The following is a 19,146-nucleotide window of genomic DNA, read 5'->3' as shown; positions in this document are numbered from 1 at the left end:
TAGCCCACTCAACTTTACCCATTTTCAATATCTGATTTGAAAAAGACTTCTACCACTCACATTGTCCCATTTTGCTCTTATACCTCAACAAATCAAACTTGTGCATGGTGTGAAATTGCACTGTAAAGGTCAATCTATGTGATGTATTGTGCCAACTTGTTTCTTCAACAAGGACAAGAAAAAGTACAAAAATGCATTAAAACCACCATTTATTATCAATTACACATGTCACCCTACTGTGTCCTTTCACAATGGTCATGTGTTTTGTTTGATATTAAAGGGAAAGCATCTTTCTCCCTCTGGAAGAATGTGTCCTCTGCATCATGGAGGCTTGCATCCACTTGAGAAGAACTGTTTGCAATGCATCAACGATGTCCAGTATCCAAGATGGCTACCACACCATTCACGATATCACTGTGTGCTATACAGAGCTGAGCTTGAGCACCCCGCATTCGCTGGACGTCCGCGCTGCGTCGTGTCGGATCTCCACCGATGGCGAGGGGGGTGCCTCCAGGCCCTCGTCGTCGCGACTCTCTGAGCGCGCGTCGCAGTGTTCGTCGCTGTGCGAGGACAGCAGCGGCTGCGTCTCCCGCTGCGTGCACGGGGACGGGTGGACCACATTCAGGGCGACGGACAGGCGCAGCGTGGAGGCGTTGCTGGTGGTGGGTGGGACAGCGAAGTCCTTGCTGCTCGTCAGCTGCGAGGAGACAGACGACGTCAGGGCGGTGGATAGCTCCGTCAGATGGAGCGCCTGCGAGTGCCGGCTGTTGTTTGAGGTGTGGCTGGGGCTCTGGAGGCGTGAGATGGGGCATGACTGGTCCTGCGATGAGCTGTCATACGAACTGCTAGATGATGAGGAGGTGGTAAGACTGGAGCGAGGTACTGCTTGCTGTGTGTGTGAAGATGGGTATGGAACATGGAATGAGCAAAATGATAACCATTCCAACATAAGATACACACTCTCATATCCCCCTGATAGAAAACCATTTGTTAAAATATCTATTATTGAAGCTGAAATGACATACGTACATGTATATGGTGACTACATCTAAGCCCTGATTTACACTCAAACTATTTTATGAATGCATGGTGCGAAATAACTGCCTGAACATCTGAGCATACAGGAACACGGTCACTAGATGGAGGACAACATAAAAAGTATCTACAGGGCAAACTTTTCCAGTCTATCAGGAAATATCTATTCTATAAGCTTATTCGAGGTAAGATACCAACATCTCAAGTGCAAAAGCCAAAGCATATGCTACTGTTTATGAAACTTAAAGAAACTTGGCCAGTAATTGCCAGTAGGAGCATGAATTTAACCAAGAATGTGTTTCTTATTTTCCCAGAAGTTGTGATGTATCAGGTACCACTGCTATAGTAAGAAACAAATATCAGCTACAAGCATTTGACATTATCAATAAAGTTGAAACACTTATCTGTCTTTGATCTGCACTACACTGGCAGAAAATAGAATTTGCAGTTACTTGAAAACTCATGACTTCGTATTCAATATGAAGACATAGTGGTAAAGCTACAACCAAGTCTCATTTTCTCAATGTGAGTTAATACTTGTTCTGAATAAAATGCACATGTGTGACAGGCTCTAAGTCTGACATGCACACTGTCTTTGGCTATTCTCATGCTAGCACGAAAAAATCTCATACAATGGCCACAAACATATCAACTACATGCCACTGGCCAATAATAAGCAACATTTCCATGCACTTGCAGTGATATGGGTATCAAACATCTGTTTCTTTCTTGCAAGATACAATAAACACAAAAGAAATCATTGAAGAATGCATAAATACTTAAGATTATCAGGAGCTTTCCAAAAATATGCATTCTACAACTAAAAGTCCTCAGAATTCATTCAAACTGGAGTGGAGCTCTTTATACACATGAATTTACAGGTACTTTTTGACTCTTCAAAAGGGTAAACCTATAATGCGCACTCTATCATACTGTCAAAGTGGATATTTTCGCGCGATTAATTTTTAACACTTTGCCGTGTAAGAAGAGTTTCGCGTGTTTTTAATTCTGCCAAATCAAGACCTCAGGTACTCGAACAAATTGCAAGCAAAAATATTCGCGTGCCTTTATTTTCGCGCTTCCTTCTGGTTGCGCGAAATGCGCAAAAATTTCAACACCGCGAAAATTTCCACTTAACGTAAATTGACTGGTTCACGTAAATACTGGTCATTGGTTATTCAAAATGCAATCACATGACTACTGTAATGAGGATCAAAATTATTTTAGTTGTGAGAAGTGACATCATGTCCGGTACCGGTAGTATACTGTGTAATTCTAGAATTTGAATGGCTGCTGACTGAACTTAACTGAAAAGATGACTGTGTATTTTTGTTGACCATTTAGGAAAACAGGCATTGCCTTGTCTGTTGTAGCATAACGCTTGACAGTCCCTTAGGAGATACATTTTCTCCTCGAGACAATATCTTACCATAGTGCTGAGGGAAAATGTAACCTCTGGGAGAGAATATAACTCCTGTGGGGCTGCCAAGTACAAGTGTTATAATACATCTCTAAAAAGGCAGTATCTGTATCATATGACAATATTGAGCGACATGCAAACAATGTGGCACACAAAGCAACATTTCAAACCAAGTACGTGACAAAATATAACACGCCACTACAGTCAACTGGCACGGGGATGAACATACATACTGGAATAAAAGATGCTGGTTTTGGAACGGGGATACTGATTGGTCAGTGGCTGTTAAAGGCTACTGAAGGCAGCTTGTCATTGGCGGATTCTGGGGGTACAGGCATAGGTTGCTGAGGATAAAAGAATAACACAAGAGGGAGTTTGAGGATTCAAGACTAAATCATAAATGTGAGTGATGCACAATATCACAATGTTTAGCGATTAAAGGTAGATAGTCATTTAACAATACCACTTGAATTAGGAATCAAAGGTAAAAACCTGCATCTTAAAGTTTGTCAGGTACATTTTCTTTCTCTTAGAGCGTCAGGTGCTGAAATCTAATCTTTACCTGAGCAGCAAAATGAAAGTCATTCAAAAAAAAAATATGGTGAGTTACTCAAAGAAATCCCATAGCCCATTTTCAAACTATTATGTTTAGAGAGTGCACAAATGTTATTTGTATACAGTGTTTACTGGGCCTTTGTTATAGCTACATGATCTACACTGTATGTAGTCAATTTAACTCTATCACACACTTTAGTAAGAGTATGGTGTGATATATTTCAAACAATGAATATTTAGAACAGTGGTGCTGACACAGTTACAAAAAATTTCTTCCATTACCCTAACAAATCTCAGGCGTAAGACAAAAATAAAGTGTCCCTCTATTCAGGTTATGACAAACGACATCACGAATCCTTGGTTTCCCAGCGACAATGCCAATTGATCTGCTTTAAATGTAGCTTATAAAGTCAACCATGATTGAGTTAAAAGCTAAATACATCCTCTTAAACTGGAAATAGGGATTCTCTTTTAATACAAAATTTCTGGAATAGAGCATTTACAGTCTCCCATTATAGTTGGAATCCTTACAGTTCAAGTCGCGTTATGATGATAATAAAATAAATAAACCTTGAAGCATTTGAGGAGCCTCTTTAGAAATGGCGGGTGACCATCTCTGAATATTCACAGCCACCACACGAGCTTGATCAAGTTTATAGCAGACCTCCCAACCTTTCTGACTTAAAAATAAGGATGATTTGGCTCAAAAGTAAGAGAGAAAGAGCAGTTCCCATAGGAGTGTGCAGTAAAATTATCAAGAAAATAGGAAACTCCTATCTAAACAAGAGCTGGGAATGGTCAACATTCAGATTCCTTCCTCCAAATTCAGAATGGTTGGGAGGTCTGTTATAGTAAAGCATCAATTTCCTGATCTTGATATATTAGATTTTCCAAACTATGACATGTCTTAGTGGCATATGGTCTGTTCCAATATATTTTATATAACACAACAAATACTAAAAAAAAAAAAAAAAAAAAAAAAAAAAAATGTGCGAGAAACTCTGTGAAAAAAATGTTACAATCTTAAGGAAATTAGCTGCAAAGTTTTAAAGCGTCTTCATCTTGATCTTGATGTATTTAATTTTCCTGACTGTAAGATTTCCAGTGGTTTATGATCTATCCAACATTTTAGAAAACCTAATACAGAATTCATGGGAAAGTCTGCCACGACTTAAACACAGAATGTGGGGAAATTGACCTTGAAGCCTCAAAAAAGCAGTTGAGCGCACAAAAAAAATATTCAAACAGGAGACACTAAAACACAACACATCATTTCAAGTCAACATTGCAACATGCTTCAGAAAAACCGAGATGATTTTGTATTTCAAAATACAGATGCACTGTATTTCAAGATGTTTTAAAATATGTTTTTTAATTCTACCAAATCATCCTAATTTGAGGGCTTCTTGGCTTTAATTTCTGAAAATTTTAGGGTTTACTTGGAGACATGTCATAAAAGTGTTTCTAAATAAGAAACAGTTCCAAGTCTTTTGCTGGAAAGGGAATCCTGCATGTGAAAAAATGGATACATCTTTGTTTCCTGCTTGTTTGCCAAAGTTTAAAGCATGAACATACTATGCAAAGTTGCACATCAACTTATCCTGCTTACAACAAAGAGCCTGACACTAGCAGTAACCCAGTGGCCCTGGACCATCAAAAATTGATGTAGGGCCATTGAATTTCCAAAAAAAAAAAGTTAATCTGGGTGGCTGGATCAGGCAATTTAATTTCAAAATGAACTGTTATACTTTGCTCTATTTCCGGCCACCAAAATTTGAAATGTCAAGGTTTTAGAGGCCGAATGGGCCACCACAGAAAAAAAAAATTATAACTTAGTGTTGAGCCCTGTATAAGGCAATACCCACACAACAGTAGGATACAGTAACTGATTCCATCTATTCATTTATTAAATCAGTAATCTATTGCTGCATTTATTTGTTTTCTTCATTATTTACCTGTTTATGAATCTATTCAATTGTTTTCTTGTTGATTTATTCATCAATCTACATTGTACCTGTGTACTTATTCATACACTTTTCTGTTTATTTTTTTTTCTATCCTTTCTGCTCAGCAGACTTCTACCATTTTGTATGGAGTATGTGACCTTCATACACTGGGGTACCACATCCTGACCTGACTAGTTTTGAATCATTGTGCGGATAACACTAAAAAGTTGACCACAACGTTGGAGGCATTTGGTTTAAAAAAAAAAAGAAGCAAAGTGATTCTTTAAAAGAACACTGACATCATAAAGATTAAGCAGTCATTGTATGTGTATATTATTGTATATCACACTGATGTTACACTCTAGAATCCCAAGTTTACTTGTAACCGATTTTGACTTCTGACAGCCGACTGTGCACCATTTCTTTTCATTGCTCATTTTTGCAGATTACTGCCTTTAAAAATTGGAGTTAGATCAGAGAGAGATTAGATGTGATCTTAAGGGGGATGGCTAGTAACTGATCAGTGAGAATCAGTGGGAATGCTGGGGGATGATTGTTCCAATCCTTGTGGGATTCATTTAAGAGTACATTACATATCTATTGGTGTGAAAACTATTTGCTTCAGAACGGTCTCATATTCAAGTAATGTGCAGTTTAACCCTAAAAAGACTGGGGGGGGGGGGGGGGGCCTAAAAGGCCCCCCCCCCTCAACATTTCGCGTGATTGCTCTGCAACACGCAATGCTCTCGCTGCGATGCTCTATGACTTTTTTCTTTCGAGTTTCCCGTACATTTTGACACCAAATTTGTGACGCCCGGGTGTACGGTTCTGAAGTTACATAACTTTTTGCACATGCACGTGAGGCCGAAAATGGCTCAAAAATGTGATTTTGTGTACAAAGTCAATGCAAATTGAGTTTTTTCATGTGGTTCATATAAATATGCTTATTTTTACTCTCAATGGCTAAAATCAATTTGTTTTATGAGTATTATGCTTCAAAAAGTGTCTGCCACAAATTTTGTTTAAAAAAACAACAAAAACAAAAGGTTGAAAAAACAAAGAAATAAATAAGAAATTCATAAAACAATAAAATAAATAAGAAATTGATTTTGATACCGAATTTTTTTTCAAGTACATTTGCTAAGAATGCCACAAAGAATAATTAGACCAAAAATGAGCACTTTTGGAGCTTTATTTACTGATTTAGATCAAAGAGTCTGATTTCTGGCATAAATTAGCATAATTAATCAAAATAAAATAAAAGAAGACTATTTTGGAAAATTTAAATATACGATCTTGTAGATTACATCGCACACTACCATTGTGCAAATTTCTGTGGCGATCGCGCAATCCATGGCCGAGATCTTAAGGGGGGGGGGGGGCCTTTAGGCCCTTTAGGTCCCCCCCCCCCCCCCAGTCTTTCGAGCTACCAAAATAGCCTAGTCTTTTTAGGGTTAATGCCCCGTCACTGTACAGGCATGCTAACCTGGAAACATTTAACTGCACATTACTTGAATATGAGACCATTCTGAATCAAATAATTTTCACACAACAATAGATATATAATGTACTCTTAAATGAATCCCACAGGAATTGGAACAATCATCCTCCAGCATTCCCACTGATTCCCACTGATCAGTTACTAGCCATCCCCTTTAAGATTATTAATTTCTTGACACGTATTTGACACAAAACATACATGTAACTGGTCAAACAATTACAATTGATCACACTCTCAAAAACATTAGGAGATATGACATCAAACTCCACAATTTGTCACATTTAGTGTCACATAAAATTTATTAATATAATATTTTCTTTCATCTTTATTCCTTTTAAGCAAACATGAAAACAATGACAACATATTAAAACAAAAATGGTAATATTCAGGTAGACCTTATGTCTTTAAAACAAGTGGAAAAAACAGAAATTGTGCATAAACTTTTGGCTAGTCTTTTGTTTCTTATGGAGAGCATGTACTCCATCTGTACATCCTGTATTCAATTTTTTAAGCATCATTAACACATTATATACTTTGATTACTTGGAACAGAATACACACGAAAAGTAAAAAAAAAACAATTTTGTGACCTGTTGCACACAACAGTTTAAATCATATCCATCTATCTGCCTGTGTGTGAACAATGTACAATGTATGTCTCCCTCTCTTTGTCCTGACATTACAAAACGAACATGGCAAACGCAGGCAAGCCACAATGCAATAGGAAGCACGGATCATTCTGAGGGAGAAAGGGCATGCTTGTTGGGTAAACCTACCCTTGGATACGAGGCTCCGTCGATGGTGACGTTCTGCACTGGAATGTAAGGCTGGGCGGGTTGCATGGGGGCGTTTTGGACCAGGGACTTGGTGTATTCTTCCGTCACCGATCCCCGTCGGTCGATCAAGCTGGAAGAAGGCGAGAAGGGTAAATGTCTATTAGAACCTTCCAGTCTCAAGCACAAATGTGCATACACACCAAATACATCGTGCCTGCAATCTTTAGCTCTTATAGGGGATAAGACTTTTGACTTCCAATTGCAGGTCCCCCGTTGGAATCCTGCCAAGTGCTCACATCATTCAACAAGATGTTTTTACCCACAATGTCCCTCTTGACCCAGGAATATAATTTGGTACCTGACAAAGCTAAGGTAATAATAACTAGAGAAGCACTATGAGAGCACAGACCTCTGCCAAGCAGCTCATTTCCACCACTGATCTTGTTCTTCCATAGAGATCAGTGATTTCCACCCATACGTATGCATGCTGAAAGTGGCCTGATTTCCCAATATAGAAGCCTTTTGTTACATCATCAATTTCCAGCTGCATGGCATGCCTCGCCCTACCAGAAACTAGAGCACGCACTTTAAGCCCTAGTCACATACGTGTGTGTATAAACACGGATCCTCAAGGATCTACATGATGATCTGGGGAGTTCCGGGATAGTTTCGCCCTAAATGAAGCATCGACGAGCATTGATGACTGTGCACACGGTATCACATGGCAGCTACACAGCATCTACACGGCGCTTACACGGACCATGCCGGACCCACTCGGCAACCACAAGGTCCATGCCAGAAGAGCGTGGCATCTACAGGGACCAACACAGCAGCTACAAGGCAGCCACACGGACCATCCCGGATTGCTCGGCTAACACAGCAGTCCCCGGATGACGCGGATGTTTTTGACCTCCAAAAGTTGCCGTGTTGGCCTCCCAGATGTCCAAGACGTCAACACGGATCTCTCCCCGGATCACCCTGGATCAGATCCGGAGTGATCCGGCATGTTTACAATGTGACTGGGGCTACAGTGTGCGTACGAAAACAAATGCGCAGCTTAAGTTCATTGACTCTTCATGCCAAAGTATCAAAAATCCTTCATAAAATCCAGAAAAAAAATCCTGGATCACCACCAATATTTAATCATCTGTTACTTGTGTCGTTCTCAACCTTTCCTGTAAGTTTCATCCAAATCCGTTGGCAACTTTTTGAGTTCTTTTGCTCACAGACAAACTAACGCCGATGAAAATATAATTTCCTCCCTTGGCGGAGGTAATAATGGAAGGGTCCTTTGACAGAGCAGTGGCAACACGGAAGAGGCTGCCCTGGATAAAGAGCAACAAATCGTTACGAATATCATCACTATACCTTGGGTGTTGTGGCCCACATAATGTTGCACAGAAGTTGGCCATGGCTGAGCCATTGCTGTAAGGATTATATGCATCACGATTGTGTTTTTTTGACCACGCTCCTTTTATCTGTGGAAAATAGCAGAGAAATGAGAAAGAAAAGGATGTTTATACAATGTATGTCATCGCATCACGCATACAAAGGCTGCATGGACACTGCATGAGATACTATATAATTAAAGTACATAATACAATACTTTGGAATAACTAACAGGAAACAGAATGGTGGTAAAACTAACATAGAAGGGGATAGTTCCCAACTGCACCATTTTTGACACAGGTCTACTAGAAATTTGATTACATGAGTGCATACTAAAAATCCATGAACTATCAAAGTCTCGGTCGGTTAGTATCTAGCTCATCAGCTCTAATGTGAGTTTTCTCTTGTTACGTCCTGGCAGGGTATAATCAAAGATGACATACTTTGTACCATATGTTATATCTTCCGATGTTCATAATTACTTCCTCTGACTGAGCTTGACCTCACACTCTGGACAAAGCCAGAAGATATTAAGTCCCCATTACATTCAGAGTAAGCTGCCATTACATTCAGAGTACATAAATTTCAAATCACATATCACGTGCCATTGTATGGTATGGCAGTATGGACTACCTCATGCAAAAACAGGGCAACATGCAATGCAAAATTTAAAGTGAATGTCCATGTCTATTAGAGCCCTTGTGAATTGTAAATTTCAAATAACCTTGCACTTAATACAAGTTACATGTACCAGTTACTGTATGCATACTGTGCCTTAAGCTGAAAGTGGACATGACAATCTATTCATTTCATATCATGGATGCTTGAATCGCAGACATTATCAACAGCCTGCACTGCAAAGGGAAGGATCATTTACTGGCTGATTGTTCACAACTCCGGGAGATGAAGAATTTATTGGCACAATCATTCTCGCATTCAGTTTACGAACAACTTACGAACAGTGTGATTCGACCATACATCGTACAATAAAACTGTCCAGAAGCTTATTTAATGGTTTTCAAAACTTTGGTGCATAAATACCAGTACTCACATCCTCATTAGTAGTAATGCCAGCTGCTATGAGGTACGTGTGGAAGCCAGCCAGACCCAGAACAGACCAGATGGAGATAAAACAGATTAAGGCCTCTATGATGGTGCACTGCAGTTAAGGAGGATTAATCACATCTTGGAAAAATATGGAAACTGTCACATGATCATGACTATTCTTTAATATTTTTATTACTTTTTTCTCTTCATTTGTGTTTTTGCCACTCATTTCAAATATCACCACAAACATAAACATTCCAAATATATCATAGTTATCATCATATAATTGTCTTTTTCATATATTAGCTATTTTCTGTGTTTACTTATTCCTGACAATCAAAATTTTTTATAAGGTTATAAGATATTCTTGTTTTTGCTACTATTAAGTTAGAATGATTAGTCACATTGCCAGCACTATCAATATCACCATTATCACTATAACCATTACTTTGCAAAATTCATACTCAGTCTCATCTGCACGCATTACAAAGTACATGTACATTGTAAGTTGTTAGTTTCACAACCATGGCTATTGTCTAAGTTTGCAAATCAAGCTACTCATGGATATTGCTACTGTGTTTTTCTACTGCTACAGCTACAGAGAAAAAGAGAGAGAAAAAAAAAGAGAAAGGGTATTACTCCACGCCCTTTTGCAAGTGTTCATGCTACATAGCTAAAATCAGTGATTCTATATGCTAGTTCATATGATTATAGAGCCTGTTAATCCACGAAGTTGGTAGCAACACACCAGGCAGCATGCACTCTACATAGTACACCTTAATTTCAGCTTGAAAGTAACTTGTCTGTGACTTGCATACATCTTGTATACAACTTGCATGACACATTCTAATAGCATTGAGTATTCTTCACTTGCTGCGTTCAAAGTTTACTGACTTGTGTTATCTCAAGTGTAAACCAAATGCACCAAATGCACTAAATGCCAAAACCTAGAATCTCGGTAAACCATCCAATCGATTACATTTATTATTTTCTTCTTAGACTTTTTGCAATTATCTTGAATAAAAAAAAAAATAAAGGTAATAATAAAACTAAGAAGAAACAACATGATGCAATTGTAGGCATTGCCAAGAAGGTAAAATTTGGACCAAATTATCATTTGTGCCAATATCTTCGGAATCAAGAATGCTCCTAACACTCATAGTCCCATCTGGCCAGACCCATGCTGGAAAATTAACCCACTGAAGATGGCCTGATTTTTCTATTACACGCATTTCCCATTTACCCCAGCCAGAAAATACTCGTGACTAGTCTTCAATGCGTGAAAAGTGCTAATTTGTTCTTCCGGCACTAATCAATGTGTGGCTGGAACATAACATCTGACAGAGTGCAGTACTTAAATGAACACAACTTTACATGGTTTATCATTACAGAACTTTCTGAACTAATGTCTTTTAATTTTTCTTCTGTTTTTGTTATGTCCTTTGGTTTGATTTGTTCTTGTTTTTTTTTTTTTTCAATAATCTATCCATATGCAATTGGAATTTCAATGTCCAGAGCAGTACAAATGTGCATGGCATTTAAGCACCGTTTTTTTTTTCTTTTTTTCCTTTTTGTTCTTGTTGGTTGTTGGTTTTTGTTGTTGTTGTTGTTGTTGTTGTTGTTGTTGTTTTTTTTTTTTTTTTTACAAGAACATCATAATCACCAATCCTTGTTTCCAGGCAACAAAGAAATAATCAGAATGAGTGAACGGTGTATTACAACTTACAATTAAACAGGGGCTTACTAGCTCCATTTATCATTTGCTTTCTATTTCCTTCTCTGCTATTACAAAAAAAAAAAAAAAAAAAAAAAAAAAACTTGCAAAAGAACAGCAAAACAAAATGAGAAAAGAGATGGCAGCTGGAAAAGTGATTGTGAGGTAGAGAAAAGAAGGGCTATTTATTATTCATGAACTGGAAACTGCCAGGTGGACAGAGTGATCTCAAGACAGGTGATACATCAGTGAAATATGCTTGTATACATGATGCCAGCAATCCGGGAAGGGCATGGAACCATTGCTTTGTGTATGTGTGTGTGTGTGTGTGTGTCTGTCTGTCTGTCTGTTTTTTCTAAATCAAATTTCAATATTTAATGAGAGCTGAAGTAGGATCAGCTGCTTTAAAAGAAAACCCCATCACAACATGAAATACAAAATAGCTTTGAGAGAATTAAGGTGTACTGAGAGGTTACAAAAGCAAAGATACTGCACAGAAATGATAGAAAATGCTATAATAATGAAAATGACTGTGAGCCATAACAAAAAGAAAATCACCTATCATGAAAAATGTGGATTTTCAAGCCAGTGGGACTGGTACTGCCCTGGTATTGTATGTATGTATGTATGTATGTATGTATGTATGTATGTATGTATGTATGCATGTATGTTTTAATTTATTAATTAGTTTATTTATTTATCTATTTATTTATCTATTATCTATTTAGTTATTTATTTATTTATCTATCTATCTATTCATTCACTCATTTATTCAGTCATTTGTTCATTCAGTCATCTAAATATCTATTTATCTATCATTTTGTTTGGAAGGGTATGTAATATAATGTGTGAGGGTAAGTTAGAACTTTTGAGAAACAGATGGCTGTTACCAAATCAGAGGTTATGGAATTACGGTCTGAGAATAGAGTAGAATGACAATCTTTATCATATCAAATTATGATGTATTCAATGTCTTTTAAAATACAGTTGTAGAATACACGTACAGATAAACACAGAGAGAACTAGAAATGTCGCTTTGGCGACTGGTATGCCTCCGCCATAATGCATGATTTTCCCAATAGGTCTAGATAGTACATGCGGACAATGTGTGATTACATTTTCACAAAATTGGCAAAATATTGAAATGACAAGTTTGTCACAAATGTGTTGAATGTTCACCTTCCTTGACCTAGGTTTAATTGGATGAACAGGAGAGCATGTATCTAGGGATTTAAGGACTTTAACTTGACTTTGACCCATTCATACATTTAGGCATTGAGTAATTTTCAAGGTACAGGTGTGGAGAAAAAGTGCAATTTCTGAATTGAATAGTAAATTGTTACCATTTTCATCTGGCCCTTGACCCTAAAATTCATAAGATAATCGCTTTCAGGTAGAACATGCATAATATGTACTAAGTTTCAAGATAACTTGAGCCACTTCGAGATATGGAGGAAAAAGTTAGTTCAGCACTTTCACTTGATCTTTGACCTATTGACCTTTGAGGCAAAAAAAGAAGAAAAAAAAACTTTCCAGAGAATTTCTATTAGGTTACACATGCATACACCAAGTGTAAAAAAATAATAACCCTGCTGGCATTGCATAAATATGAGGGAAATAGTAAAATTTTGAAGTGTTGCACTTGACCTTTGACCCCTGACCTTTGACCCCATGAACCCTACATTCTCTAGATAATCACTTCCAGTCAGTACATGTATATACTATGTTCCATGAAGATACCTTGAACAATTTTCCAAGGCACGGAGAAAAAAAAGAAGTTTTGATATTTTTACTTGACCTTTCGACCTTTGACCTTTGACCTCATGATCCAAACTTTCAGCAGAGAATCTTAATTGGGTAATAAATGTATACACTACGTTTCAAGAAAATATCTTCAGGCATTCAATAGATATGGCGAAAATAGTGAAATTTCATGTATTTGACCCTGACCTTTTGACCTTTGACCTTTGATCTCATGACGCAAACTTTCACCAGAGAATCTTAATTGGGTAATACATGTATACACTAAGTTTCAAGAAAATATCTTCAGGCATTCAATAGATATGGTGGAAATAGTTAAATTTTATGTATTTGACCTTGACCTTTTGACCTTTGACCTTGAGCATGTGCACCCAAAAGTTGATAGGCACAACTTCACCCCCTAATACACATACATGCCAAGTTTCATTAGGATACCTCAACAGGTTTTGATAGTTACCTTGTCCACAAAATTCATTACGGACGGACGGAAGGACGGACGGACGGACGGAAGGACGGACGGAAGGACGGACGGACGGACAACCCGAAAACACACATAATGCCTCCGGCACCACTTCGTGACGGAGGCATAAAAATGAAGGTAGTTTTTAGTACTGTGTTCCCAATGGGTCCTGATTCTTGGGCTTATTCATATCTACACGTATGTATTGACTTTATTTGCAGGTACACTGTGTGTATTTGGCAGTAATAGCTGTGCACAAAAGGGGGAGGAGCATTAGATGAGACAACAGACAATGAATTAGAAAGAGAGATGGGAGAGAGGGAGAGAGATAGAGAAAGAGATAGACAGAGAGACAGACAGATAGACAGACACAGAGATAGAGATAGATATACTAGATAGATAGACATAGATAGATCACTTTGGATCATGTCAACTTTTTCCTTTTTTTTTCTTTTTGATGATGGAAATAAACTATTGAATTGAATTGATAGATATATAGATAGATGGATAGATATAGATAGATAGATAGATAGATAGATAGATATAGATAGATAGTTAGATAGATGGATATATATATATATATATATATATATACATATATATATATATATTTATATAGACAGACAGATAGATAGATAGAAAGATATATAGATATAGATAGATAGAAAGAGACAGACAAACATATTCAATAGAGAGAAAGAAGGAGGAGATAGAAAGAGAGAAGGGGAGAAGGAGAGTTGAATATGGCAAGAACATGATAGCCTCAGCAATATGCAGGGATGACAGAAAAAAGCGACGAATACGGTCTTAAAATTGATATGTCCTCACACCACAAAGACCGGATAAAACAAGAATTACTCCCCCCGTTGCCTGCATGGTATAAAAATGCAAACGATACATGGTGTACACAAGTCTACAAAGTAAAGACAGGTGGTGGTAGTAGTGTAAATGCGAAGGATATGAACTAATGGGCGTGAGGTAGATGGGGAAAGGATATCTTGCTGGCTTGTTCTTCAGGGCGTCCAAGAGGCCGTCATTTTCTGTACTCACTGCAAGACAAAAAGAGAACAAAAGGATAAAGAGAGAAAGACAAACATTAAAAAAAAAAATAAACAAGGCAAAACAAACAGTTACATCATTTATCATACTGATAACCAGTTGATATTTGAAGAAAAATTCATCAGAACTTTCAAAAGCTCCAGTGATCTAAATCTATGTCATGTGTCTGTAAAATTTCTATATTTTCCCATAAAAGCCCCACCACTAACAATCCCATCCCCCCCCCCCAAAAAAAAAAGAAAGAAAGAAAGAAAGAAAGAAAACATATTAGATAGCAGGAAAAGACAGATAAAATCCTTGATTGCTTCCCAAATGGTTACAATACTGTTGTCGGAAATCCTTCTTAATTCCTGTTTATGTCATAAAACACTGGTAGAAAGTACACTCTCAATCACAGAACTTTAATACACAATCTCAACCAAAAATTTGTGGAGAGGGTATAGGACAAAATGCACAGTACCTTAACCAGAAAATTATACACAGACCTCCCAACCTTTCTGACTGAAAAATAGGGATTGTTTGGCTCCAAAGTAGGAAACAAAGAGCAGTTCCCATAAGAGTGAGTACTAATACTATCAAGAAAAATGGGAAATCCTATTGAGACAAGAGCTGGGAATGGCCAAAATTCAGATTCTTTCTTCCATATTCAGAATGGTTGGGAGGTCTGCATATAAATGATGATTTGTATTTCTCAATCATGAATGGTTCTATCTTTTACTGCTTGCACAAGAAAGCACTTTGAAAATTGTGTATAGCTATTGGGTGAACTAAAACAAGCAATAGTCCAATACGCCAATAACAACAAAGCTGAAGCACTGTTACTATGAATAATAATGATCCCTCTCTGATTTATTGTTCAGGTATCCAAAGATTCACACACTTGTTTTCTCCAAAGATCCACATCAACATTTCTTGTTTTTGTTTTTGTTTTCATCTAGAAAGTAATAATTACGTGTACAAGGACAGCAAAAAACAGGATCCTGAAAAGCACGACCGATGAACAGCGTGACGCTTCGAGTGGTGTATCGGGAAATTCAAGATGTCCAACAGCTACCACATCACTTTCTCTGGACAATTATTGAACACTTTGGTGATTTTCCAGGGAAGTGAGGGGGCACTACAGGTTACCAAATTACATTTGGTAGCTGTTTCGGCATCCCGCCCGAAGGCCCATGGGAATATATGCTTCTTGCAAAGCCTGCCGCGCACCTCTGCCCATTCCTCTCCGTAGCCTTTACGAATTCGAGAAAAGCGTTCGGTCTCTCTCTTCCTCTTGAGTCCATCTAATGCATGGCTGAGGTATTTGTCACGTTCTCCAAGTGCTACATGCCGATGTGACAGAGTGGTGTTGATTTCAAGGGCATCTGCTGGCAAACTGCGATCCATATTCCTGGGGATTCATCTCCCCCTTCCCCCATCACACAAACGGTCGTATTTGAGGGCAGTTCTGGAAACCCTCTGGCAATGTAATTGCACAGAGAATGCAAGTAGAGAAAAAGCATTGATTTCTTGCGAGTAGCAGGTACCAGGCTGTCTGCTCTAAAAGGGCAAAACTATTGCATTATAATGACCACATCTTGATTCCCAGCCTACTCTGAGACTGCATGAGATACCAATCTATTGATCACGTCGTATCAACTGACCTCTCTGCCAATGTTACTGGATTCATTCTTTTGCTGCTGGGGGTGGAGATTATAGGAATATGTTGCTCTACTTTGTACAAGCATGCACCACTTTCGTTCCACTTGGGCACATACTTTTGGAGATGTATGTACCGGTACGCCTCAGGTGATACACTGTACACGCATAATATTTGCATTTCAAGATACTATCCCCTTCAGGTTAACCAACAAATAAAAACATAAAGCTGCTCTAAAACAAAATGGCAATGTTACTGCAGTGCACAGTCAAAGGGGAATGACTGTCCTTCTCATACAATCATTGCACTGCAGAACTAGACATTTTCATGGGACATGAAACTTTTATGCATTTCATGGGGAGCCAGGATTCACACAACTATTAAAATGCATGCAAAAGTATTCGTGTTTCACACAATGCATTGAAAGCCAGTGGCAATTTCGTGAGTTTCATGCTGCAAATGTTTTAGTTTTACAGTATTCTGTCAAAAACAAGGCCGTGCATATGATGTAGACTGAGTTTCGTGATCCTTGGCCAGTGACCTTGAGGGCTGACCTTTAATCCTACAATGTATTTGCAGACAGGAAATACTTCCTGTATACATGCTTCTGATCCATCCTACTACATCACATTTCCATTAGACTTAGTGTACCTAACTGTTGAAGCTTTGGCTAGAAAATGACATTTCTTTAATAAGAAAAGTTCAGTGACCAGTGACCTTGACCTTTGACCTTGAGATGCTTTCCTCCATTTCATTCAAATAACTTTGCATCCTTCCTTACAAGCAACATTATCACTGGTCATTCTTAGCCAAGGATATTGGAAATGAATATCAATAGAAAAGTATGGTCACATGACCTTTGAACTTTCACCTCAGTACTAAAGTTCATTCTATACAATTGCCTATCATTCTGACCCTTCCCACCACATAATAATACTAAATATTAAATAAAGTCACTCTTGGCTAGATTCCAGAATCCACTTGGTATATTGAGTGTCACACCAGAAAAACAAATGTTTATGAGAAGTCATAATTTCATTGCATCTGGAATGTGCAGTCACTAGCAACTGAAATTCTCTCCATGCCGATGTGGTGATGGTGCTGGTGCTGGGGGGGGGGGGGGAGATTCGGTTGCTGGGTAATGTTTCAAATTTGAAGGAAGCTCCGCAGAGAGCAATTGAGCAGTGTCAACGACAAGTGCAGAGCCTCTAGAGGGACGGCCGCCTCTTGGTGATAACATCTTCATTCCGCTGCCTGTTGCCATGGCTACCGCGATAATCATCACTGTCGGTCACTTGGGAGGATGTTTCTGTGAGTGTATCTTCCCCTGGGGCAGAGCTGGGTCTTGAGCAGGGCGGTGGAGAGTGTTGCACAAAATCGGCAACAAATTTACCCCCCCCCCCCCCAATCTAAAAATCATAGTTTGTCGAACAGGGTATCAGGTGGGGCATGGACAGTTTCCCCTCTCTTCGTAATCAATTGCGCAAGTGTCTTGGGATGCTTTGCAGAAATTGCAGCTTCGGGCGTGGAGGGGTTGCTAGGGCAACACTCACTCCATGCTGATTTATTTCTATATGAGGGACATTATCTCTAGAATGGTATGGCAACTTTTGCTGAAATAGTTCCTGGGGAAATTTGCCGTAAAGACAAACTTTGTACCAACACTTTGATTTTCATGCCTTTATATCAGTATTGTTCACAGAATTTGCACACCGTAGTCATATGTAATAACGTCTCTATGTATCTAGCCCTGCCACTCAAAGATTCCATTATCTTTCGGAATTACTTGTGGGTAACATCAGCACTGATATCATGCCATCCTCATCAGGAACTCACACATCACTTTATACATGTATGCCATACATATCTGAGGAAGATAAAATGTATACTCATTGTCATGGCAGGGCTGTTTCTGAGTGGGGTGACTTTAGTCTCAATTCTTAGTCATCTTCCAATTTTGTTTCCCGTTTTACCCCCAGAAAATTAATCCACCTATATGTCATTCCACTTGCATAGAGTAATCATTACTTAAGTTACATGTAGGTGAAAAGGAATCTCATCTTAATTCTAAAACAGCCTCAAGGGGACACTTCCCTTGCTTTATACAATCTCTGACAGGTATGGCCTTTGGAAGCGTTGACAATTCAATCAAGTACAGTAATAATCTTGATGATAATGAAAAACCTTAATAAGGTTAGAAATCACAGAAGTTTACAGAAAAAAGAAAGGCAATTCTCCGTTGGATCACTACATTCTAGACATTTCAGAACATTTGAGACTCCCACTGCTGATATCAGAGATTCACTGTCATTCCTCGGGACGTCAAGGAAGACACAGCTGATGCCTGGGGGGCGACACAGAGCCAAAACTGATGAAGAGATCAGTGTGCACATTAAAATGCATCGACAGTGATCGTGGCAAAACCACACAGCGAGTCGCCTCCTTGGCGTAAAACCGCACAATTTCAGACGACAGCAGAACAGACAACCCCTCAGCTTTCCAGATTTATCACTGAAGCTTTTGCCTCTGTTTTTTTTTTCTTTTTTTATAGAAAGATGAAGCTTTCAAATTATTTTACAAGGTATATCTCATGAGTTGCTTCTCTCTGTTAAGCCGTGGATGCAATTTTCCTTCATTAAACATGCCTTCTTGACAAGAGTAACAGAGTCGGGTATATAAAGTAGAGAAACATTCTTAGCACCTGCAAAGACCATCGCTATAAATTTATTCCACCGACACAAAGCCAGTTCGGAGTTAGCTCATGGGCACATTGGAATGATTGACCTCCTTTTTTTCTCAGTCAGTTTTTCTGTTTTTTTTTAGGGGCACTTCACTCGTTTTCAGA

The 19,146-nt window shown here is 38.5% G+C and overlaps 1 protein-coding gene across 1 annotated transcript in view; it reads right to left on the bottom strand.

Moving 5' to 3' along the window:
* Positions 1–753: 753 nt before the first annotated feature.
* The window catches only part of LOC140242250 (palmitoyltransferase ZDHHC14-like), a 61,509-nt gene continuing 43,116 nt past the window's right edge, over positions 754–19,146 (bottom strand). The window contains exons 5-10 of the mRNA XM_072321995.1: positions 14,565–14,652; positions 9,673–9,775; positions 8,601–8,710; positions 7,233–7,362; positions 2,689–2,799; positions 754–889 (exon numbers count right to left, since the gene is read on the bottom strand). Coding sequence (XP_072178096.1) covers positions 2,731–2,799; positions 7,233–7,362; positions 8,601–8,710; positions 9,673–9,775; positions 14,565–14,652 — 500 coding nt within the window. The 3' untranslated portion in view covers positions 754–889; positions 2,689–2,730. The remainder of the gene's footprint in view (positions 890–2,688; positions 2,800–7,232; positions 7,363–8,600; positions 8,711–9,672; positions 9,776–14,564; positions 14,653–19,146) is intronic.

The sequence above is a fragment of the Diadema setosum genome, chromosome 19 (genome assembly GCF_964275005.1).
Source record: "Diadema setosum chromosome 19, eeDiaSeto1, whole genome shotgun sequence".
NCBI classification, from domain to species: domain Eukaryota; kingdom Metazoa; phylum Echinodermata; class Echinoidea; order Diadematoida; family Diadematidae; genus Diadema; species Diadema setosum.
The sequence above is the reverse complement of the archived record's forward strand: the minus strand, read 5'-3'. Positions and strand labels throughout refer to the sequence as shown.